This window comes from Arctopsyche grandis, chromosome 3 (genome assembly GCF_051622035.1).
Source record: "Arctopsyche grandis isolate Sample6627 chromosome 3, ASM5162203v2, whole genome shotgun sequence".
Classification (NCBI taxonomy): domain Eukaryota; kingdom Metazoa; phylum Arthropoda; class Insecta; order Trichoptera; family Hydropsychidae; genus Arctopsyche; species Arctopsyche grandis.
The window spans coordinates 3,945,350-3,971,195 of NC_135357.1; the positions used below are offsets into that span (position 1 = coordinate 3,945,350).

Genomic DNA, 25,846 nt, shown 5'->3' on the forward strand with positions numbered 1-25,846 from the left:
AATATACATATGTGATATGTAGAGGTAGGATAGTCACAGTGCTATCCATTGTTCGGCAAACCTTTAACAATGCATTTACAACCTTTGAACAATACACGGCCCCCTCAGGCTCCGGTGACTAGTGATATGTATGTCTAGTCCAGTGCTACTCAAACTATGGTACGCGGCCGAGTACTGGTCCGTGTGCCGGTTGTAGCCGGTCCGTGCACAAAGAAGTAAATAAAAAATTAAAACAATAGCTTATTATAACGTATATTAATTAATTAATTTGGAAGATAAACTAATTGATTTGACTACAAATGAAGAATTAAAAAAGTGTTTTAAAACCACAACTTCACTTGCGTCCTTTTAGATCAAATTGAAAGCAGAATTCTTCCCAGATATTTAAGAATATGCACTGAAACTCTTTTACCTTTACGAGACTGGTTTCTCAACCATTAGTTTAATAAAGACAAAATATCGTAATAGTGTAAATATTCATGATCCATTACGTGTGGAATTAATTGTCTTCGACAATACCACGACTTAATAATTTACCTAATAACAAACAAGCTCATGTCTCATTAGTTTTTTTTTTCATTTTCACTTTTCATTTTTGTCTAAGTACATATATGATATATAGATATTGTACTTTTTTGAAGTCAACAAAATAAATTTTACTACTTATATATAATATTATTTTTATTTGTTATATGAACAAATTTTCACTCATATTCATATATAACTTTTTTATTTAAAAATATGATGCTGGTCCGTGAGAATTACTAAAAAATATATGCTGGTCCGCCAACTGAAAAAGTTTGAATACCACTGGTCTAGTCGATAATAATAAAAATTTCGTAAATAAAAAGTATTTGCGAATAATTTTTTTGTGGACCAGTTATCATACGACCAATTTTTAATTTTTGGGTGTGACCAGTTTTCTCGTGACCAATTTTAGGGTGTGACCAGTTTTCTCGTGACCGATATTAGGGTGTGACCAGTTTTAGCGTGACGGGTGATCACGAGTGACCGATCTAGAGCGACCGGTTGTCCTGTGACCGGTTCACATTTGACTACTAGTAGTCCCATCATGTAATTTTTTATGTGTCCAGAGGCTAAATTTTTGAGTAAATGATTTTAGACAAATTTCACACATGTATGGCTTTTGCCCAGGATGTGATGTTTTGAGTAAAATAAGTTCAGATTCACTGGGAAATGACTTTAAGCACATTTCACTATTCTTTCGGAGAATTGTCGATTGTGAAGGCTCATCGTCCCATATTAAATCTTCCAATAAAACTTCTTCAGTCTTGATCTTCAAGCAATCGTCTAACCTCAGTTGAGACGATTCGTTGTTCCGAAAACAAGCCTTTCGAAAGCTGATCAACAATTCCAGACTGGTCTTACACGAAAGACACACCCTGTCTGGCAATCCATCGCCTCTTTTGACCTGCAGATGGAAAAAAGTAGGATCAAGCGGTGAGAAGAGTTAACCACAATATGTATGTAATTGTAAGCTGTAACCAGCACCGACCTGAATTTGACAGCAGGTCCGAATGCGTTGCTCCAGACGCTCTGGATGAGGATCGCCGAAGATGGAGACGGAAGATGCGGCCGGAGCTGGTCCAAGACAAAACCTGCACTCCATCGTCTCTGCACTCCATCAACTCTGACAGCAACCACTTCCCACGCCTTGCTATTTTTTATTTCTAGTGACATCTTTTGTCTAAATTTGGTACCATGTAGTCAGTCTTTGCTCCACAACTCAATTTTTCAGTAAGTTTTAAATGCGTTTTCGAAAATAATTACTCTATTGAAATTTTCGGCCTTATCTACACGAGAATCTTTGGTTTTCAATTTTTTCCCCTAAAATTATGTTTTCAAATCCTACGTATTCAGGGTTTCTCAACTGAGTTCCGTAAAAAAATATTTCTTAAGAAGACTTACATACGCATGAAGGTCTGTTCATACCTAGTCAGCACGTACCGACTTCAGCAGGTATCCGGCCGTACGAAAAGTATTCTTTGGTACATTTTGTATGGGTATATTCATACCAACCGTCACGTTTACGCCACGGCAGGCTTACAGCAGTACCCGACATTTCCTGTTCATACCTTACAGCAACATCCGTCAACGTATCGTATCCGTTTTTTTGGCCATCGTGGAAATATACACGCGAAAGAAGTGCCATGAGTCTGCCGCTTTGCTGTTTTGGACAAATTATCGATAGTGACAGTTGACAGCTGTTCAATCTTTCGACATGGTTTTGGCGCAAATATTTAATAAATATTTAAAAATTTAAATTTTTTTTTACGGAAATATTTAAAAAAAATTTGTCCATCATCCACAAGCTCCTTATACAGTGTCCAAAACTCTCCTTCGGTTTTTCTATTTTTTAACATGGGATGCACATCAAAACTCCTCCGTGCTTTTTTATTGCATTCTTGAGCTTATTCTTCCAACAAAAACGCGATTATACATAATATTTCGTTCGATAAACGCCGAAACATTTTTACTGACTTGTATTCTGACGCGTAGCTGCGAATGCACGTGTATGCATTCATATTGTAAGTACTCGACAATACGACGTAAACAATATTGCGCCGTATCGTCATGGCCTGTAATGTATAAGTAAGCCGATTTTGCCTTGCACTCGGCCAAAGTGATGTAAGCGTGACGTGACCGCGACGTGTGGGTAGATATGAATAGAAATGTAATAAAATTACATATTTGAAACGGAGTCGTGCAGTGCTGAAGCCGTGCAGTGCTGTTAAGTATGAACAGACCTTCAAGGTCTGTTTATGGGGGAAGCGTGTTCTTCCTTTGTTCCCCGGACACACGTGTTTGACCTATATTCGAGGCGCGTGCTCGGGATCAACGTGCCGTGGTTTTTGTTCGTGGTTTTATGGGTTCAGCGCCTGGGCGTTTTTCGTTTGAGCGTTTGCCATGCGTTATGACTTTACAGACACGTGTTGTTTATGCAGGATCGATGATGAGATAATATAGCATGAGTTGTACTATATGCCTACAATAAAAAATTAAAACATTTGAAATTATAGCGTTGCAATTATACTCATTCCCGTTTTTCCCGTTTCCGTTCCCGTTTTTGGGCGATTTTTACGTAATTTTTGCATCAGGGCCCAAAATTTCTAGTTACGCCACTGTTGTTCGCATGCGTATGTAGAACCGAAAAGAGAAAGAATAGAAAACGCTAGTCTTTTCAACTGATCATATGAGTTAGGAATACTATTATAGGTAATCGTCACGTATTCCTTCTCTAGGTCTTTCAATGCAGACTACTTGTGCAGTGAACTAAGTTCACCTTTTTTCTCCAATACCTACATATTTCCATATCAACACAAAGACGTTGAAATTTGGAGCACCATAATTCGTTGTTTTTTAAATCCATCGATTGCATTTCAAAGTTGCCAATCTTAACATTAAAGGGAGAAAATTTAATTATGTTACAGTTGCATTAGAAGTTTTTTTAACAAAGGCGTCACTTTGCTGTTTCTGAATTTCTGAAATCTGTTAGGAATAGCTTCTCTCATATTTAATATTATTGTTTTTAAATAGCATATGTCAATATCAGAATTATTTTCTTGGCGATGTTTCTGCAGGCTTGGAAAGTGAATCAAAGTTTCTCTTTCAAAATCTTGATCAAAAAGGGATAATTTGTTTTCGAATGAAATAGCTTCTTCTCACATCGAAAAATTTGTTTCCATTAAGCTGATTTAGATGAGACGTAAATTCTATCATGAAATAAAATTTTTGGATCCACCACTGATTGTCCGTTAATTCTGGATAGTGTTCTCAAGGAGAAGGGTTGCCATACGTCCCGTATATACGGGACACGTCCCGTATTTCACTACTCGGTCCCGTATTACAATTTGTACCGTTTTCTCCAAAAACAGACTGTCGATTTCTTTAACACTGCTGTGGAATACATTGATAAGTGGTCCCAATCATTCAAAAAATTTAATGCTTTCGATTGGATGACTCTCAAGCAAGTTCCTGAATGGGGGGAAATAGAACGAACCGTTGAATATTTGCAAGTAAGGAACATCGATGTTGGAAAAAATGAGCTTCTTTTCAACCTGTAAGATAGGGAAGGTATGTTGACCGTATCCCGGTCTAACGAAACACATGTTGTGTAGTTTGAAAGAGAATCGTTTATTTTCGTTCAATTTGGTACAATGGTTATTGTATGTACGAAGAGGTTTCTTCGGAGAAGTGATCTGTATGAACTCCAGAGGCTCACTCTGCCAGTGGAGGCTGCTGCGTTGGTTTATAAACGTTTTGGGTTGGAGCGTGTCGTGTGCATATCCTTTGTTCTTGGGGCACGTGTACTTGATGCAAGCGATGACCTGTTTCGGGCGCGTGTACATGTGACACGTGTTGAGTGCATTTTGCCATGCGTTAATGGGGGAAGCGTGTTCTTCTTTTGTGTTCTGACAGGATCGATGATGAGCTCGTTTGAGTTGTACTATATGCCTACAAACCAGTTCGTATATTTAAAAGATTATTTAAATAAAAATAATACCAACGAAAACTGGGAGACAACGCTGAAATTGAGTATGGAAGAGAAATGGCTGAAGTTTTTTAGAGATTCCAAGCATATTGAACAGAAGTCATGTTTAATAAAACTATGTGAGTATATATTTGCCATTCCAGCCCACAATGCCAATGTGGAGAGAATATTTTCCCTGATGTCAACACAATGGTCGGATGAAAGAAATAAGCTGGCAGTTGAGACGGTTGAGGCAATTTTGGTTTGCCAGTATAATTTTAAAATGACTTGCGTCCAATTTTATCATCATGTAAAAGAGGAAAACGATTTAATTAAAAAAGTTAAATCATCGTTAAAATACGATTGGGCTAAAAAATACTAATTTTTTAAAATAAATTATTACCTACCTACTTTTCCATGTATTATTTATGTAGCACTTAAATGTCCCGTATCAATGCTTGACAATTATGGCAACCCTATCAAGGAGAAATGATTTAATTTCTGTTAATAAGGAAGCGAAACGTTTCCTCTTGGTAACCAACATACCTTGTTATGCAGCAGAAGATCTGCGTACTCACTTTCAATTTCAACTAAAAATTCTTTAAATTGGCGATGATTATTATTTATTACATTAGCTATATTGGAGTTGATAATCTTAATCACCAATTCCATTATTTCGAAATTTTTTTCTGGAAATGTCTGCACACATAGCGCTTCTTGATGAATGATGGTTGATGAAGTTTGTTTACCAAAATTATCAAAATTTCATCCAATAAATAAAAATTATTACATTAAAAATAAATAAGCCAAATAATAGATCTGTGTATTTAATTTTCAATTATTATTTCTCTTAAAATTATATAAATAAACTGCAATGAGAGGGGGGCGCCAGAAACATCATGGCACGCATGCATGCAATTTTTTATGTTTCCCGAGGCTAGACGTATGACTAAATGATTTCAGACAAATTTCACACTTGTATGGCTTTTCCCCAGTGTGAGATCTCAAATGTGACATAAGTTTATTTTTATAAATAAATGATTTTAAACAAATGTCACATTTATGTGGTTTTATCCCAGCATGAATTTTTTTATGTGCTTCGAGGCTAAATTTGTGACTAAATGATTTTAGACAAATTTCACACTTGTATGGCTTTTCCCCCGTGTGAGATCTCAAATGTGACATAAGTTTACTTTTAGAAATAAATGATTTTAAACAAATCTCACATTTTTGTGGTTTTATCCCAGCATGCAATTTTTTATGAATATCGAGGTGAGATTTTTGAGTAAATGGTTTCAGACAAATTTCACACTTGTATGGGTTTTCTCCTGTGTGAGATTTCAAATGTCTCACAAGTTCAGCTCTACAAACATATGATTTTAAGCAAATTTCACATTTGTGTGGTTTTATCCCAGCATGCAATTTTTTATGTATCTCGAGGTAAGATTTTACAGGAAATGATTTCAGACAAATTTCACACTTGTATGGCCTTTCCCCTGTGTGAGTTCTTAAATGTGCGACAAGTGTAGTTTTTTGAATAAATGACTTTAGACAAATTTCACATTTATGTGGTTTTATCCCAGCATGCAATTTTTTATGATTATCGAGGTAAGATTTTTGAGTAAATGATTTAAGACAAATTTCACACTTGTATGGCCTTTCCCCCGTGTGAGATCTCAAATGTTTCACAAGTCCATTTTTTCGAATAAATGATTTTAAACAAATATCACATTTGAACAGCTTTTGCCCAGGATGTGATGTTTTGAGTAAAATAAGTTCAGATTCACTGGGAAATGAATTTAAGCACATTTCACTATTCTTTCGGAGAATTGTCGATTGTGAAGGCTCATCGTCCCATATTAAATCTTCCAATAAAACTTCTTCAGTCTTGATCTTCGAGCAATCGTCTAACCTCAGTTGAGACGATTCGTTGTTTCGAAAACAAGCCTTTCGAAAGCTGCTCAACAATTCCAGACTGGTCTTACACGAAAAACACACCCTGTCTGGCAGCCCATCGCCTCTTTTGACCTGCAGATGGAAAAAAGTAGGATCAAGCGGTGAGAAGAGTTAACCACGATATGTATGTAATTGTAAGCTGTAGCCAGCACCGACCTGAATTTGACAGCAGGTCCGAATGCGTTGCTCCAGACGCTCTGGATGAGGATCTGGTCTCCGGAAGATGGAGACGGAAGATGCGGCCGGAGCTGGTCTAAGACAAAGCCTGCACTCCATCGTCCCTGCACTCCATCAACTCTGACAGCAACCACTTCCCTCGACTTGCCCACGCCTTGCTATTTTTTTCAGTGACATATTTGGTCTAAATTTGGTACCATGTAGTCATTGGCTTCGTCCACACTACTGATATTTACACCCGATGTTTGCGAATTTTTCCATAACCAGTTCCTAAATAGCAACCACAGGTTGCAATATGGGAACTGGATATGGAAAATTCGAGAATATCAGGTGTAGATATCGATAGTGTGGACGTAGCCATTGCCCACCAACATCGGTGCACCGACAACTCTACATACCTAAAGAGACCATACGTCCCGTTTTGAACGGGACCATCCCGTTTTTAGGTAGCCTGTCCCGTTGGCCCCAATCACAGCTTCGGGACGTCGAAATGTCCCGTTTTCAAAAAGAGAGCAACACACGGTAACAATTAAAAAAAGTGCGATATTGAGCAACACTTCAGAAAAACATAGAAATTCCGATCTTGCCGCCGCTTCAAGTTCTTCAGTGTTTAATTTTTTTAAGAAACGGAAGGCGCCTGGGCTTATCATACGGTGCAAGACAACCATAGTTTTCGCTGGTAAACGGACTACTAGTCATATGTGAATCAGTCACAGGACAACCGGTCGCTCTAGATCAGTCACACGTGATCACTCGTCACACTAAAACTGGTCACGAGAAAACTGGTCACACCATCAAATCGGTCACAAGAAAACTGGGTGACCAATTTTCTCGTGACCAGTTTTAGTGTGACCGATCTGGAGTGACCGGTTGTCCTGTGACCGGTTCACATTTGACTAGTAATTACCGAACCGTTTTCGCTCTGTGGCGGCTCTGCGACATGGTTGAGTATCGGTTACCATCCTGCGAGTTGGAACCCACTCGGCCGTGTTCGGAGCGCTATCACCACTCCGTCTCTGGCTCTCATAATAAAAGGGTTCGGTGATTACTAGTCAAAGGGAACCGGTCACAGGACAACCGGTCGCTCTAGATCGGTCACACGTGATCACCCGTCACACTAAAACTGGTCACGAGAAAACTGGTCACACCCTAAAACTGGTCACAAGCAAACTGGTCACACCCTTATTTACTTACGTATGAACAGTTTCTAGACCAATGTTCGCAAACCCGCCTTCATTGGTTCTGCTATTCATATCAAACATGTATGTATAGGTATTTACATATTTATTTTTATTTTATTTTATTTAAAGAAAACCAACAGTCTTAATTTCAAAACAGAACAAATAATAAAATACATAACAAAAGACCAATTATAGGTTTCCACTGGTATTAATAAACTAAAAAATACACGTAATAATACATAAAATTTCAAATTATATAATTAATAAGAAAAAATAGAGATATTAAATTAAAAGATTATTCAAGAAATGACTTGACTATTGCTCGCCTTGCTTGCTCATGCGTATTATCAAAAATATCAAGGTTATGATCTCTCGCTAATCGAATAAAGGTTTTATTTTATGGGGGATGAACGAATGAGACGACTGGCATGTTAATGCACGTGTTTATTATATGACAGCTGAAGACAGAGTGAGTAGTGGCTCTCCGAACCCAGCCGAGTTGGTTCCCACTCGCAGGAAGGCAACCAAACTCGACCATGTCGTATAAGCGAGCCGCCACAATTTGCTCGCCACATAAAAGAGTTTGTCTATAATTAGAGCTCGCACGCGGAATTGAAATTGGGCAGTGGCGGCCCGTCCATATGGGCTGCGGGGCTGCAGTACTCCCAATACAGTACAAATGCATGATTTTTATAATTTCTACTTTTTCGGTTTCCAAGTCTTCAACCTTCACGACAGCAGATTGGTTCCGATATAGGTTCTTCAAAAGGGCGATATCCTTTGCAACTATCCCAGTTTGGCTTAGTGCATGGATTAGTTTGTCATGTTCCACTCTATCAAATGCCTTTTCAAAGTCGACGAAACAGACGTATGTATATCCTCTTTTTGAAATCCCTACACTTTTGTAGGAGTACGTTCATGCAGCACAACGCTTCCCTTGTTCCCAATTCTCCTCTGAATCCAAATTGCGATTCGTTTATCATACTTTCGCACTTACGCCTTGTTCTCTCTTGGATGATTTCGAGAAGTATTTTAAGGGTGTGGCTCATTAAATTTATCAATCTATGTTTAGTCATTGCAGCCCGTTGGTTTATATTTTTTTGGTAAGGGAATAAATGTCGACTGCAACCATTCTTGAGGGATTTTACCAGTTTCATATATTTGATTGAAAAGTTTCGTCAGTATTCGAATGCTTTCTTCATCCAATAATTTTAATAATTCTACAGGAATAGAATCCCTTCCTGGAGCTTTTTGATTGTATTTTTAACCTCAGATTGTAATATATTCAGACCTGATCTTTCCCTTATTTCTGGTTCAGTACGTTGTGTTTGAAAATCTTCTTCTATATATTCCTTCCAAATGTTACATTTTTCAGCCGTATGGCTTGCAAATTTTCCATCTTTGTTTTTCAAATAGATTGATTTGTTGCTGTTTTTATTAATGACACCACTAACACTCTTTATTTATTTTTGCGTGTTGAAATGATCATGTATTATTTCCATTGTCTCTATTTCATTGCATTTTTCTTCCAAGTCCTTCTCTTTCGCTTCTTTTATCTTTTTGCGAATTAAGCGGTGGATATCTTTATATCGAGCGTTGTCTGTATTTTTAAATGTTCTACGGTGGTTCATTAAGAGGGCTGTACACCCGAAACCTTAATTTTGTTACCGTTCCTTTCTTCGATATATATATTGAGTGTATGTATATATTGAGTGAATGCGACAATATATATCAATATATATATATTGAGTGAATGCGACAGTTGCGCTTCGACCAGATAAAACGTGTTTTAAATTGACAAAATCGAGGTTTCGTATTCTACTATTTTCTCCTCCAAAACTGGACCAATTTTTAAAAAAATTTCATCATCGGTATGAGAAAGATATTTTCTGTGCATCTATCGGCGTATTTTTTTTTAAATCGACCGTTAAATAACCACGCTAGACTCTTTTCGTGGGTGTAAAAAAGAGGCGATTTTATAGATGTTTGGCGGCTCCTAGCTCCTATAAAAAATAATTAATCAAAAAAATAAAACGATAGATGCACCCCAATGGTGGATATCCATAGCATATTAAAAAATAATTTCTCTAGTGCCTTAATTGAGGTAGGGAGAAGTATAGTACGTTTGTATCGACAAGGCGCTGCTGTCCAGCCCTCTTAAGTCTAGAATTTCTTTTGTCATCCATTCATGTTTTTTTGTTAAATTGTTATCTTTGACTAATATTTCCGTACTAGGTTCATCGATAGCCTATTTAATTTTATACCAATTGTCATCTACTGTGTCTTCTGTCATTGTATTGTAATCTACGTTTTTCATTCCGTTGTTAATATTACGAGCAAGGTTTTTTGACGTCTCTGTAAGTAGTTTCTAGATTAAAGCGCTTTTTGGATTCCTTTTTTTTATGTATATTTTTTAGGCGCAACTTTATTTTTGCTCCCAATAAGCAATGATCTGATTTAGCATTAGCGCCAGGGTACGTTTTCACCGCATATATTGCGTTGCGAAACCTTTTATTTATAATTATATAATCAATTTGGTTACAATTATCCTGTCATTGTAATCGTCTTGTGGTGACTTCCACGTATATAAATTACGTTTAGGAAGATCTAACCACGTATTCGTTTCGATAAGATTGTTTTCTTGGCAAAATACGATTAAAGGTCTGTTCATACCTAGTCGGCACGTACCGACTTCAGCAGGTATCCGGCTGTAGGAATCTCGTCATCGCCATCGAAACATCTAGTGCGACGGAGAATACATTTCTCACGCTCAACCATTGACGTCATCTCAAGTCGAAGAACACCTGCATCCATTAAACCAAATCGAGTGGAACGACGCCAAACATTCGAGCATATTCCACCCCAACAAACCAATCAGAACGACACAAAGAACACCTGCATCCATTAAACTAAATCGAGTGGAACGACGCCAAACATTCGAGAAACGTCCACCCTAAACAACAAACCACATTCCTCGCATAACTTGCAAACGTAAACACCACGTGCACTTCTCGGAATCAATCGCCAAACACAGGTCACGTGGATCCCCAAAAACAATATAAAAGGAGGTCCACCCCAAACAACTTCAGTCGACCCACAGCAACAAGAGTCGACACTACCACTACACTACCCTACATTGGAAGAACGCTTGCAACTCAGCCGAATGCCGAGCCAGCAACACACTGCCATATCCAGAGACCTTCTGAACATAGCCGAATGCCGAGCCAGCAACACACTGCCATATCCAGAGACATCTGAACATAGCCGGATCCAGAGCAACGACACATTGCAGATCCACCGGCATCACGACACCAAGACAACAGCCAATAGCCGCTTCGAGAAAACTTCCTCAAATATTCTAATACACTTGTAAAATATTTAGGCAAACAATAAAACAACTTAAAACAAGCACAACAGTGTTTCGTTAGGCTGGGATATGGTCAACACTTCCTACCCCGCCTACACGGCCGTACGAAAAGTATTCTTTGGTACATTTTGTATGGGTGTGTTCATATCAACCGTCACGTTTACGCCACGGCAGGCTTACAGCAGTACCCGACATTTCCTGTTCATACCTTACAGCAACATCCGTCAACGTATCGTATCCGTCTTTTTGGCCATCGTGGAGATATACAAGCGAATTACGTGCCACGAGTCTGCCGCTTTGCTGTTTTGCACCAATTATCGATAGTGACAGTTGACAGCTGTTCAATCTTTCGACATGGTTTTGGCACTGACAATGACTTTTTGACAATGCTTCCTTAAATTTTGTAGATTTTTTGATGATTTGTGTTTTTATTTTATCCAGTATTGTTTCAAATTGGTATCGGTTCATACGGAAATATTTAAAAAAAAATTGTCCATCATCCACAAGCTCCTTATACAGTGTCCAAAATTCTCCTTCGGTTTTTCTATTTTTTAACATGGGATGCACATCAAAACGCCTCCGTGCTTTTTTTATTGTCTTCTTGAGCTTCTTCTTCCAACAACAACGCGATTTTGCATGATTTTTCGTTCGATAAACGCCGAAACATTTTTGCTGACTTGTATTCTGACGCGTAGCTACGAATGCACGTGTATGCATTCATTATTGTAAGAACTCGACAATACGACGTAAGCAATATTGCGCCGTATAAGTAAGCCGATTTTGCCTTGCACTCGGCCAAAGTGCTGTGAACGTGACGTGACCGCTACGTGTAGGTAGATATGAATAGAAATGTAATAAAATGACATATTTGAAACGGAGTCGTGCAGTGCTGAAGCCGTGCAGTGCTGTTAAGTATGAACAGACCTTAAACGGTCTCCTCTTTCATTCCTTTCACCCAGACCAAATTTCCCAGTGACATCTGTCTGGATGTTTCCTACCTTCGCATTGAAGTCCCCCAATATACATAAAATTTCCTGTTTTTTAATATGAGTTGTTGCCTCTTTCAAATTTTCATAGTTTTTCAATTTGTTCTTCGATAGCGTTGGCTGTAGGCTAGGGTTGCCATACGTCCCAGTTTACGGGGACATGTCCCCGTTTTGAGGATTGCGTCCCAGTGTCCCCTTTACAAGGATATTTGTCCTAGTTTTCCATAGATATTATTTAAAAATATATCTTTCCGATAATATATAATTAAGTGGGTTTGCACAAGAAGTAGATGGTTATCACTCCTTCCAGCAATTACAAGGATACTAAGTATGTGGGAGGCGTTGAAAGACTTTTTCTTAAAATAAGAAAATGCTCCAAAAGCGACAATTGATTTCTTTAAAAATCCTTTGTCAGAACTTTACACCACTTTTGGACACAGTCAAATGTTTTTTTTTGAAAAGCAAATTAAAAAGCTTTTATAACTATAATAGAAGTAAAAAATATTTTAGAAGGTACAAAAAACAATTAATAGAAAGATGCATGCAAACTAGTAAATGCATAGGTTTACAAGCAAAACAAACCTACAACAAACTGAAGAAATGCAAAGAAATTACGATAACATAATTAAAAGTGTTTGATGAAGAAGAGGATAATTTCTTTAAAGTTGGAATTAAATATTTGGAACAGTGGTCTGTTCTAATCGCGAAATATGATGTTTTTTCATGGATGCTTCTCAATGATGTACTCAAATGGGAATGAGTAACTATTGCATATTTAAGTAACATCAATATATTTTTAACGGATTCAATTCAGGAGGAAGTAATGTATGTACATGAAAATGAAACACGTGAAGAATGGGATACCAAAGGGTGACACGACAACTCGTTCACAGATTTTCCGTAAACCGAGAATGCGCTCCAGGCATTACGTATACGGCCATCTCTTTCTCAGCCACGTGTTCACCAAGATTTCGTTTACTGACGCGGCGCGCTAGCCATTACGTATGCGGCCATCTCTTTCACAGACCGTTTGTTCACCGATAGCTCGTATATTGACGCGGCGCTCTAGCCATTACGTATGCGGCCATTTCTTTCACAGACCATTCGTTCACCCATATCTTCGTTCGCGGAACTCGAATAATTTTTTTCGGCTATTCCCATAATTAAAGTATTACATTGTTTACGATTCGCAGAAGCAATTCTCGAAAAAATTGCCCTTTTAAAGGTAACCACTAACATCTCCCGTTCTATGGTTATTGTTGAAAATTATGCTTTTTAAATAATTATTTAATAACGAGTCCATAATGTTATGATGCGTTTAGGTGTATAAAAATATAGACATTTTCATCACATTAAACACTATCAAATTATATGTGTATTTTCAAATATTTGGAATGAATCAACATTTCTTTTTACTTTATCTATGTACGTAGTAACAATAGAGGAAGTGCAGGTTGAGTGAGTTTGGCTCTGTTTCTGGTCGGCTGCTTCTAGCTGACTGGTTGTTGGTGTATCATGGTCTGCTGCTGTGTGTTGACTGACTGTTGAGCCCGCTGTGCGGGTTTATATAGTGATCCGCTGTATGCGGCTCGTGTGCACGGAATACGGTTCGCTCCGTTTGATTTGTTAGGATGGAACATTCTCGAATATGTGTCGTCGATTTAGTTTTTATCACCCTTTGTTCCAGGGAGTTTGTTCAATGGGTTACAATGTAGTTGTTGTTTGTACAGCTGCACTTTAATGGATGCACGTGGTCTTCGACTTCGCGTCGTTCCGCTTAATTTTTTTGGGGTGGAAGTTTCTCGACTCGAGATAACGTCAATGGTTGAGCGTGTGAAATGTATCCTCCATCGGAATAGATGTTTCGATTGAGGTGAATCGGGATTCCTACACTATAATCTGTAGAATATAATAAACGATCAGTAATTTCAACAGTACAACGAATAAGAGTACAGAATATTTAACAGTTCAACGAATATATACATAGGTAAGTACACTGTTTATTAAAATTAAAGTTTTAAGTTGTAGGCGGGGTACTGTGTGTTGACCGTATCCCAGCCTAACGAAACACTGTTGTGCTTGTTTTTATAAAGTTTTATTGTTTGTCTATGGTTGTACAAAGGTATTATATTTGGGCAAAAGTATGTCGTTCAGCGGTCTCTGGATATGGTAGAGTGTCGCTGGCTCGACATTCAGCTATGTTCAGAAGGTCTCTGGATGCGGCAGTGTATTGCTGGCTCGGCGTTCGGCTATGTTCAGAAGGTCTCTAGATGCGGCAGTGTGTTGTTGGCTCGTCGTTCGGCTATGTTCAGAAGGTCTCTGGTCTGCTGCTGTGTGTCGACGCTTGCTGCTGTGGGTCGACTGGTCTGGTGCTGTGTGTCGACGCTTGCTGCTGTGGGTCGACTGGTCTGGTGCTGTGTGTCGACGCTTGCTGCTGTGGGTCGACTGGCGTTGTTTGGGTTGTACCTCCTTTTATAGTGTTTCTGGAATCACCTGACCCATGGTGGTGGTTGTTGATGCGTAAACGAGGAATGCGCTTTTGTCGATGGGGTGGACTTTTCTGGAACGATTGGCGCCGTTCCGCTCGATGTAGTTTAATGGCGGCGGCGTGTTTCGACTGGTTTGTTTCCGCTCGACTGGTAGGGGCGTTCCGCTTGAGTTTAGTATAATGGCTGCAGGTGTGCTTCGACTGGTGTTGTTCCGCTCGAGTGTGAGGGGTGGAACATTCTCAAAGGATTTGGCACCGTTCCGCTTGAGTTTAATATAATGGCTGCAGGTGTGCTTCGACTGGTTTTGGGAATGTATTCTGCGTCGCAGTAAATGTTTTGATGAATGTGACGAGATTCCCACAAAGTCTTAATTAAACTATAGGAACACGGAATACAACACGATATCATATTTACTAATGATCTTATTTATTAAGATCATTAGCTCTCTGGTGAGCGTTAGCGATGTGTGTGATTTTGTGGGAATCTTGATGTATTGGAGTCTGTTGACTCGGTGGCGTCGTTGTTTGTCCGGTTGTGCTGGAGAAAGTTGTCTCGCAGCGGGTCTTGTGTTTCATGCCGGTCCAAGTCTTTTTCTCTACCAGGTTGCTTATTTTGGGCGAGCTGCGTTGGTAGTGAAGGTTTGTGATGGCTTGGATGGTGCTGTTGTGCAGGCTGCTGTGTTCTGCGTGGTTTCATCGTGGTGATGATTTCTCTCGTGTGGAGTGATGAGGGTTGAGCTGGAGTCATTCGCGTGACTGTTTTGCTGGTTGTGCTGGAGTTAGTTGTCTCGGCAGCGGGTCTTGCGTGAAGAACGTTGGTTGACGAAGTGCGTTGAGTGCTGGTCTTCGTTGGTTGTGTACCAGTCCGAGTTGTTCTTTTCTACCATGTTGCTTATTCTGTCTAGGCTACGTTGATAGTGAAGGTTGGTGGTCTGGACGGTGTTGTTGTGCAGGCGTTTTGCTGGTTGTGCTGGAGTTAGTTGTCTCGACAGCGGCTGTGTTGTGTTGGAGCTAGTTGGCTCAGTGGCGATTTGTTTCGCCGGTTGTGCTGGAGTGGGTTGACTCAACAGCGGGTTGTGTTGGTAGCTGGTCAATATGTACTTTCACACCATGTTACTGTTGCGGTCGTTACAATGGTAGTGAAGGTTTGCGACGGTCTGGACGGTGCTGTTGTGCAGGCTGCGGCGTCCTGCAGGGGCTCATCGAGGTGATGACTCATCGAAGGTGTGATGAGCGGTGCTGGCGGATCAACAGTAGTGGATCCATTTGGTTGTTGTCTCCGGGTTGCGTCTTGCTGTGGCGAAAGCTGCAGAGTTGTTTGACATGGTTACTAGTTGTGGGGACATGTAGCGTTTTCGTTTGAAGTTTGCGTTGAGGGCTGCGTTGTAGACTGCGTTGAAGGCTGCGGTTGCGTGAAGTCTGCGGTTGCTATGTAGGCTGCGATGTGGGCTGCTATGTAGGCTGCGATGTGGGCTGCTATGTAGGCTGCGATGTGGGCTGCTATGTAGGCTGCGATGTGGGCTGCTATGTAGGCTGCGATGTGGGCTGCTATGTAGGCTGCGATGTGGGCTGCTATGTAGGCTGCGATGTGGGCTGCTGTGTTGACTGCGCTGTTGACTACTGTCATGGCGGCTGTTGGTTGTTGTGGAGGCTGCACTGTGGGCTGCCGTGTTGACTGCGCTGTTGACTGCTATGAAGGCTGCGTAGTTCTAAGATAGGGGTCACCAATGTAGGCGGGGTACTGAGTGTTGACAGCGCTGTGGGCTGCTGTGAAGGCTGCGTAGTTCAGATCACGTCGGGGTCACCAATGTAGGCGGGGTACATGTGTGTTGACCCATGGTGGTGGTTGTTGATGCGTAAGCGAGGAATGCGCTTTTGTCGATGGGGTGGACTTTTCTGGAACGATTGGCGCCGTTCCGCTCGATGTAGTTTAATGGCGGCGGCGTGCTTCGACTGGTGTTGTTCCGCTCGAGTGTGAGGGGTGGAACATTCTCGAAGGATTTGGCACCGTTCCGCTTGAGTTTAATATAATGGCTGCAGGTGTGCTTCGACTGGTTTTGTTCCGCTCGAGTGTGAGGGGTGGAACATTCTCGAAGGATTTGGCACCGTTCCGCTTGAGTTTAATATAATGGCTGCAGGTGTGCTTCGACTGGTTTTGGGAATGTATTCTGCGTCGCAGTAAATGTTTTGATGAATGTGACGAGATTCCCACAAAGTCTTAATTAAACTATAGGAACACGGAATACAACACGATATCATATTTACTAATGATCTTATTTATTAATAAAAATTAAATTGTAAGTTAGGTATCCGTTTCTTCTAGCATCGACAAATTTGGGTTTCCATCCCCTGTAGTTTAGGATTAAACTGATTTAGATGAGACGTAATTTCTATCATGAAATAAAATTTTTCGATCCACCACTGATTACACTGAGCAAAAAAAAAAAATACCAGAGCGGAGACTAGCCAATTTTTACTAAGTTTGACCCACTGAATTCGAATATGATATTGATTTTTTTTGGTGGGTGATCGTTTACGAGATATGAGCGTACACAGAGTACAGCGGTCGGACTACATGCCATCTCGCTTGCACCTAACATATTACGCGATACAACCATATATACAACGAAAGCATTTAAATTGCAATTACCGCTTTAGTTAGTACGTTTAGATAAAAAAAAAATATTGAGATAGAAAACCAATCCTTATAAACGTGGTGAAATAAAAAATTTGCCAAATGAATGAAAAATAGCACGGAAAAAAAATCCGTAAAAAAAAATATATTTTTGACTTTTAAAATTCGCTAAACAATTAATTACAAGTATTTTAAAGCAATGAAATATAACAATTAATAGGAAAAATATCTGACTATTGATTCCAATACTCACTTTGAGCGTAACAATCCTAAATTTTGAGTTAAAGACTGCAAAAGCCAAAAAACTGTAAAAATCGCGGATTTTTTTAAACGCTCATATCTCGTAAAGGATCACCCACCAACAAAAATCAATTTCATATTCGAATTCAGTGGGTCAAACTTAGTAAAGATTGGCTAGTCTCCGCTTTGGTAACTCAAAAACGTGATTTTTTGTTGCTCAGTGTTATCGGTTAGTTCTGGATAGTGTTCTCAAGGAGAAATGTTTTAATCTGTGTTAATAAGGAAGCGAAATGTGTCCTCTTGATAACAAACGTACCTTGTTACCTCTTAAATTATCTCAATTTCATCCAATAAATAAAAATTATTACATTTAAAATAAATAAAACAAGTAAGCCAAATAATAGATGTGTATTTAATTTTCAATTATTATTTCTCTTAAAATTATTTAAGTAAACTGCAATGAGGAGAAATGTCATGTGAGGGGGGGCGCCAGGAACATCATGGCACGCATGCACTCAATATGTAAGAATATTAACAGTATATTTATATAATAATTTTTTTTTATATATGTATATCCCATGCAATTTATTATATGACCAGAGGCTACATTTTCGAAAAAATGATTTTAAACAAATTTCACACTTGTAAAGAGTTTCCACTCGTGTGAGATCTTAAATGTATCACAAGTTTATCTTTTCAAATAAATGATTTTAAACAAATGTCGAATTTGTGAGGTTTTATTCCAGCATGCAATTTGTTATGTGTTCCGAGGCTAGATTTTTGTTTAAATGATTTCAGACAAATTTCACACTTGTAAGGCTTTTCCCCCGTGTGAGATCTCAAATGTGACACAAGTTTACTTTGAGAAATAAATGATTTTAAACAAATGTCACATTTATGTGGTTTTATCCCAGCATGAATTTTTTTATGTGCTTCGAGGCTAAATTTGTGACTAAATGATTTTAGACAAATTTCACACTTGTAAGGCTTTTCCCCCGTGTGAGATCCCAAATGTGACACAAGTTTACTTTGAGAAATAAATGATTTTAAACAGATGTCACATTTATGTGGTTTTATCCCAGCATGAATTTTTTTATGTGCTTCGAGGTTAGATTTATGACTAAATGATTTATGACAAATTTCACACTTGTATGGCTTTTCCCCCGTGTGAGATCTCAAATGTGACACAAGTTCAACTTTTCGAATAAATGATTTTAAACAAATGTCACACTTGTGTGGTTTTATTCCAGCATGCAATTTTTTATGTGTCCCGAGGCTAGAGTTATGACTAAATGATTCCAGACAAATTTCACACTTGTAAGGCTTTTCCCCCGTGTGAGATCTCAAATGTGACACAAGTCCATCTTTTTGAATAAATGATTTTAAACAAATGTCACACTTGTGTGGTTTTATTCCAGCATGCAATTTTTTATGTTTCCCGAGGCTAGATTTTTCAGTAAATGATTCCAGACAAATTTCACACTTGTAGGGCTTTTCCCCCGTGTGAGTTCTCAAATGTGACACAAGTCCATCTTTTCGAATAAATGATTTTAAACAAATGTCACACTTGTGTGGTTTTATTCCAGTATGCAATTTTTGATGTGTCCCGAGGCTAGATTTTTGAGTAAATGATTCCAGACAAATTTCACACTTGTAAGGCTTTTCCCCCGTGTGAGATCTTAAATGTGACACAAGTTTACATTGAAAAATAAATGATTTTAGACAGATGTCACATTTATGTGGTATTATCCCAGCATGAATATTTTTATGTGCTTCGAGGTTAGATTTATGACTAAATGATTTTAAACAAATGTCACACTTGTAAAGTTTTTCACTCGTGTGAGATCTCAAATGTGACACAAGTCCATTTTTTCGAATAAATGATTTTAAACAAATATCACATTTGAACAGCTTTTCCCCAGGATGTGATTTTTTGAGTAAATTAATTTCAGATTCACTCGGAAATGACTTTAAGCACATTTCACTATTCTTTCGGTGAATTGTCGATTGTGAAGGCTCATCGTCCCATATTAAATCTTCCAATAAAACTTTTTCAGTCTTGATCTTCAAACAATCGTCTAACCTCAGTTGAGACGATTCGTTGTTACGAAAACAAGCCTTTCGAAAGCTGATCAACAATTCCAGACTGGTCTTACACGAAAGACACACCCTGTCTGGCAGCCCATCGCCTCTTTTGACCTGCAGATGGAAAAAAATTAGGATCAAGCGGTGAGAAGAGTTAACCACAATATGTATGTAATTGTAAGCTGTAACCAGCACCGACATGAATTTGACAGCAGGTCCGAATGCGTTGCTCCAGACGCTCTGGATGAGGATCTGGTCGCCGGAAGATGGAGACGGAAGATGCGGCCGGAGCTGGTCCAAGACAAAGCCTGCACTCCATCGTCCCTGTGTTGAACTCTGACAACAAAAAACCAGATCGACTTGCCCTCGCCTTGCTTTTTTTTGTGACATATTTGGTCTAAATGTGGTACTATGTAGTTATACCACAGAAATGTTAGGCCACAAATTATTTGGTTAGTTTCTAATTCCAAAATTGGTCAGTAAAAAAATGAAAAATTTATCAGTAGTGAATTATAAACTTGATCAGAAACTTATTCTAAATGATCATTAGAATATAATAAACGATCGGTAATTTCAACAGTACAATGAATAAGAGCTAAATTTCCACAGTACACCGATTGAGATTTATTTTGAGAGCGAAAATGCTTTAACGTACATAAATTATACACGGGTATATTGGTTTACTTCCAAAAGGTTCAACGACACAATGTACCCGACAATTAGTTCATTGCCAATATGTCCACGCGACAAAATGTTCAAAATTCCACTACCGTATCGAAAATTTTCGATTTTTAATGGAAAAGTAACTTTTAATTCTATTATATATATCGCGGATTTTATTGAATTAGTTTAAATGTCAGGGGCTCTCAACCCTATCTAATATTCAAAATTATTTTGGAACTTTATAAATTCTAAACTGTAACGTAACGGTTTTGCGCGCTTACACCGATCTCGCGGTGGAAGACCAGGTGGCGGATACGTCGTCCTTCCAGGGAATCGCGGTATGAAGAAACGTGAACTAACCTGGGATACTGAATGTTTATCGTGAAGGTTGCTGATTACTCTGCTCGTCTATTGATGTGTCATCTGGTCGGTCTTCAGCGGCTGACGCTTGTATGGAAGCTGCGTGAAGTTACAGGTAACAAACTCGTTGGAAGTCAGGGGAGGGGGTGATATTGTCAGAGTACTAATTTTCGGGTACATTTTGTCGTTGAAACTTTTGAACTTGCACCAATTGTCGTGTAACCATTTTTCGTTTCAAAATATGTAGCGACAATCCCTTTTGAACGATAGCTGCAGAGGCTGTATGTATGTGGGTTCGGTGATTACTGGTCACAAATTACTCGTCACAAAGTCACTAAAATCTCTATAACGGAACATCTGGCAGCCGAAAAGTCCATCATACTAACGAGAACTTGAGTGCCAAATATTGTGTATTCGCGATTTTCATGGCAAAAATTGTCTTTGTGACCACCCCAATGTGACGAATAGTCCAATTACCATGTATGTGTATGACCAGTGGCTGTGTATGTGTCGTCGTCTCGATCAGCTTGCTCTGGAACGGTGCGGGGTGGGGGAATTATACAAAAGAGTAACGGTTATGATTAGAGGTCGGAATCTGAAGGGGCCGGAAACGTGCCGCCTATTGTTCAATTGTTGTAAGTCCTTTGTAAAAAAGGTTCGGAAAACCTTTAACCTTTCCCTTACGGTGCTAAAAAATTACGCGTGCAGCGGTGATGTCGACTCAGTCGTTCTAGAAATTCGTGATTTTAAAGTCGGATAAATATGAATATTTAACCATTTTTCCTTCTATTCATGACTATAGTAATAGTCCGTATCTATATAAATGAATATATATGTATCAATATTGGTAATATACTGCTAAAAACGATCTAAAAAGCATGAAATTGAAGACGCGTGAACGACAATCCAAGAGGGCCGCCCATCTCCAAGTGAGGACGAACACTAGGCCCCCACTCCGCGACTCGCTGATCAGTGATCACGCCACATCCGCCAGAATTACGCGATGATTCAAAACCTATGCGTAAAAATATATTCAATTTTTTCATCAAATAAAATAAAATATATTTATATGTACTTTTTATGTATTTATTTTCACAATAATAATTTTAATACACAAATACATAAATTGATAAAAAAAAATGAGAAGTAAACGTAAATAAAAAAAATATAAGACAATAATAATAATAATTAATTGATAAATATAAGTATTCATCCTTGCTATAATACAAGTAGACAATTACAAAATTCACATGAATGATAAAAATATAAATTTTATGTAAATGTAAGTAAAGAACAATAGCATCAAAAATGTACGAAAACCGAATAACAATAAAATTAAATATTTGTGTCCATTACATAACAATCAGAGCATGAAATAATTTTTTGTTCAATTCTGTGCGTTATACAAACAGGCTTTTGACAGATATAGCACAATAGCCGAGTTCTTTTTTTATCATTGGATAAGGGCAGAATCTACAGTTTCTCGTTTGCACTCTAGAAATGGTAGATGTATTCTCCGATATGCCTTCTTGCGGAATGTTAGTGGAATGTGCTTCTAGTGATTGTCGATCATACTGCGATATAACCATATCAATAGCATCCTGTTGTTGTTTATGGAATTTTACTGTACTTTTTTTTCTCCTTACAATATTGGGCATAGCTAATTCCAAACTAAGTTCTCTAATAAATAATTTTCGTCGACTTCTGTTATTCGCCTTCCATTCTGGATATTTCTGCGCCCATAGCAAATATGCATTTAGCGCAGCTATATCCAGCATCTCCATAAACACTCTAAAAGGCCATCTTCTTGTTGATCTTGCACAAGAATACTCACTTGTCATTTTATCGCCGGTATCTACTGCGCCTTTTGTTTTATTATAAAACATTATTATTTCCGGCTTCTTTTCTTCATGACTAAAAATTATTATTTTCGTAACTCACTTCACTGTCATGAAATTGAGTAGACAATAGCAAAACTGCTTTATTTTTTTTTGGCACATACGAAACTAATGTCTTGGTTGATGTAAAACCAAACAAGCTACTGTGTAAAAGTCTATGTTTCGATGGTAAAAATTCTTTGGGAATTTCCCGTTTATTTTTACGTAGGGTGCCAGTTAGAGTTAGCCCTTTATCTAAAAGGCTATCAGCTAATGCCACCGAAGTAAAAAAGTTGTCCGTTGTTACACCTCTATTGGTGCCATATTGCGGTTGAACTAAATCCATCACTACACGATTCCCTTGATTTATCTCTCGGCAATTATTAACCATACCTGTATAAACCTGTATATTTAATATATATGCTGTTGAAGAGTATGAAGAGCTGCCGATACCCACATTTTTATTCCATATCTACCGGGTTTCGACTTCATATATACGCGGAATGGGCAATTGCCTCTATAGGTAGCCAAACGTTCATCCACAGTAATGTTGCAACTTGGAGAATAATTACGTTTACATTCTTCTACAAATTCATTAAAAATTGTCCTGATAGGTTCTAATTTATCAGACGACACGTGTATTCTTTCTTGTCTGGTTTCTTTGTCGTCAAAACGAATTTGACTGAATATTGTGATGAACCTATCCCAAGACATAGATGCCGTAAAAAATGGTTGGCAAAAAGCGCTGTCATTAGTCCACAATTCATTTAAGCTTAATTTTCGGGTCCTATTTCTGCCAGACGCAAGCATTATTCCAATGAATGCAAGCAATTCTTCTGCCAATATCGGCTCGATAATTTTCGTGGATGTACGATGTAACTGACGCTTCGTTTGTTCACATATTTCTCTCACCATATTTGAATTTATAAACAAAGAGAACATTTCTCTAATAGTATTTACAGTAGTGCTACCATTTATAAGTCCTGAATTTTCGGTAACAATATTGCACTCTCTACGTCTTGAGGATGATGGTGGTAATGAATTCCATTGAAATCCATGATTCGATGTATACACTTCTTCGTCTTCATTTTCACTGGCCTCTAATTCCGAATCTGTATCTTCCATATCTTCAATAAAATCTTCCGTATCAGTAAAATTATCATTTATTTCAAAATCGAGATCGCTATCATATTCCTCTTCATTCATCAAATTTCTTTCAGCCATTTTTTTCTAAAATTAAAATTGTCTTTGAAAATATAAATATAATATACAATGTAGCATAGCAAATTAAAAAAAAATAACATTAAATAATTACTACCGTATTTACTATATAATAATCAAGAAACACAAATAAAGTGCTGGTCCACACGGTACAAAAAAGCTCCGAAACGAAAAAACAACACGCGCGCACCGAGAATGGGACACGACTGAAGGAAAAAACGTAATAACACACACTGCATTTGTGCATTATGCCCGATTCTTCGATAAAATATTTTTTTCTGTTGCGTTAGATAAATACGTGTATATTATAATAATTCTATCTAATACATTAATGTATTGCCGAGGAATACCCAAAATATGAACTCTGTATTTAGTATATTTACAGAGATATTCACACAATTAGAGTAAATGTCGACTATGTTTCTATCACCGGTAAGGAAAGGTTAACAATAAACAGCCCCTTCAGATTCCGGGCTCTAGTTATGATCTCGTTTTTATTGATGAGTTGATGGCCGAGCCGGGGAGTTGCTCGACGCCTCTGCCCCTTTATGGCTGTGGCTGTGGCTGTGGCTGTGGCTGTGGCTGGTCAGGAAGGGTAGACCAGCCACGCCAACACCTTCTCGGTCGGCGTCTGAGAGCTCGCCGTGTTCGAGGCTTGGGTCGAGCACGTGGTCGAGCTGGCCTCGCGAGTCCTCGGCCATAGGCACGACTATGGAAGAAGCCATACTCCTCTTCTTCTTCTTCTTCTATTATGCCAATGAGCGCTCGCCGTGATCAGACTCAGACTCGCGGATCACGGGGTTAGAGTTCGGGGCTTAGTTCGAGGCCGGCTTTTACGAGAGACGTTACATCTGGCGTCCGGACCCGTGGGAGAATCTAGAGCGACTGACAAATGGTCGGTGCAAAAACAGAGGGAAAAATGGCCGGTGCCGTGAGAGGACAACCAACTCCCATGAGGGCTTTCAGCTCGAACACCTTTTCTTACTCCGGTCATACTTTTCGCCCCGTCTGTTGAAATTGACACAATTTCAGAGCACTTTGGAAAAAGAGCCGCGGTTTGCAGTAAATCCAATAAATAAAAATTATTACATTTAAAATAAATAAAACAAGTAAGCCAAATAATAGATCTGTGTATTTAATTTTCAATTATTATTTCTCTTAAAATTATGTAAATAAACTGCAATGAGGGGGGGGCGCCAGAAACATCATGGCACGCATGCAGCTAATATGTAAGAATATTAACAGTATATTTATATAATAAAATTTTTTTATATTTATCCCAGTATGCAATTTATTATATGACCAGAGGATAGATTTTCGAGTAATGATTTTAAAAAAATTTCACACCTGTACGGCGTTTCCCCCCGTGTGAGATCTTACATGTAACCAGTGGCGGCTCGTCCATACGCACTGCGGCACTGCAGCACCCCCAAGGAAATTGAGAAAAATTTAATATTATTATAAACGTAAATGTATGTATATTATATGAAAATATCAATACTATTTAAGCGTGTATTAAGCTCGCCCGCACACCGATACATCCAATAATGACCATACATCGCGGTTCTAATATCAGAAAGTGAGGCATCGTTTATGATTTTGTGCAGTACGATTTTCGATGGAATTGCTCGAGTGGGCGAAGGAGGGGCGCGGGGGCAGCTAGAAGCTTGGTCCGTACTGCACTCCCAACAGTGCTATACACATTTCTTCTCGACACGCTCCTCACTTTTCCTCATTTCTTCTGCACCTTTTGTCTTTCTTTCTACACCTCTTACACTTTCTACCTTTCTACACTTCCTTCTACACGTCACTCTAAGTATTTAAGATGGTATAAAAATCAAGAGAAGCTGAGCCAATGTTTTCAAGAACTTAAATATTCTTCCGAAAATACTGATAAAACAATAACAGATCCTACCAATTTACTGAATACGATTTTTTATTTTAGTCAGAACTTTTTCACAAGTTAATGCCGCATGTAGAAATTATTTATAACCAAATGCAATCTAGTAATATCGATGCATTTTCAATAAAAGAAAACTTAAAAAGTTTTACTAATGTCATTATACTGTGGCGGCTCGCTTATACGACATGGTCAAGTTTGGTTGCCTTCCTGCGAGT

At 38.6% G+C, this 25,846-nt stretch overlaps 2 protein-coding genes and 1 long non-coding RNA gene across 3 annotated transcripts in view; 1 reads left to right on the plus strand and 2 right to left on the minus strand.

The window, feature by feature from the left end:
- The window catches only part of LOC143909787 (uncharacterized), a 279,264-nt gene that overhangs the window by 220,639 nt on the left and 32,779 nt on the right, over positions 1-25,846 (plus strand). The window lies entirely within an intron of this gene.
- Positions 4,136-7,017, minus strand: LOC143923251 (uncharacterized). Its single transcript, XM_077446843.1, has 2 exons — positions 6,605-7,017; positions 4,136-6,520 (listed from the first exon to the last, which is right to left on the minus strand). Exons 1-2 carry the CDS (start codon positions 6,722-6,724, stop codon positions 5,390-5,392), a joined length of 1,251 nt encoding a protein of 416 aa, XP_077302969.1. The 5' UTR covers positions 6,725-7,017; the 3' UTR covers positions 4,136-5,389.
- On the minus strand, positions 17,916-19,986 carry LOC143909748 (uncharacterized). The gene is made up of 2 exons (XM_077427905.1): positions 19,807-19,986; positions 17,916-19,721 (listed from the first exon to the last, which is right to left on the minus strand). Exons 1-2 carry the CDS (start codon positions 19,924-19,926, stop codon positions 18,219-18,221), a joined length of 1,623 nt encoding a protein of 540 aa, XP_077284031.1. The 5' UTR covers positions 19,927-19,986; the 3' UTR covers positions 17,916-18,218.

Excerpts from the sequence above, each read along its gene's own strand:
- LOC143909748 (XM_077427905.1), bottom strand. The coding sequence starts at position 19,926 with ATGGAGTGCAGGCTTTGTCTTGGACCAGCTCCGGCCGCATCTTCCGTC. Across the intron at positions 19,722-19,806 it reads GGACCTGCTGTCAAATTCAT|GTCAAAAGAGGCGATGGGCT; the intron begins GTCGGTGCTGGT and ends TTCCATCTGCAG.
- LOC143923251 (XM_077446843.1), bottom strand. The coding sequence starts at position 6,724 with ATGGAGTGCAGGCTTTGTCTTAGACCAGCTCCGGCCGCATCTTCCGTC. Across the intron at positions 6,521-6,604 it reads GGACCTGCTGTCAAATTCAG|GTCAAAAGAGGCGATGGGCT; the intron begins GTCGGTGCTGGC and ends TTCCATCTGCAG.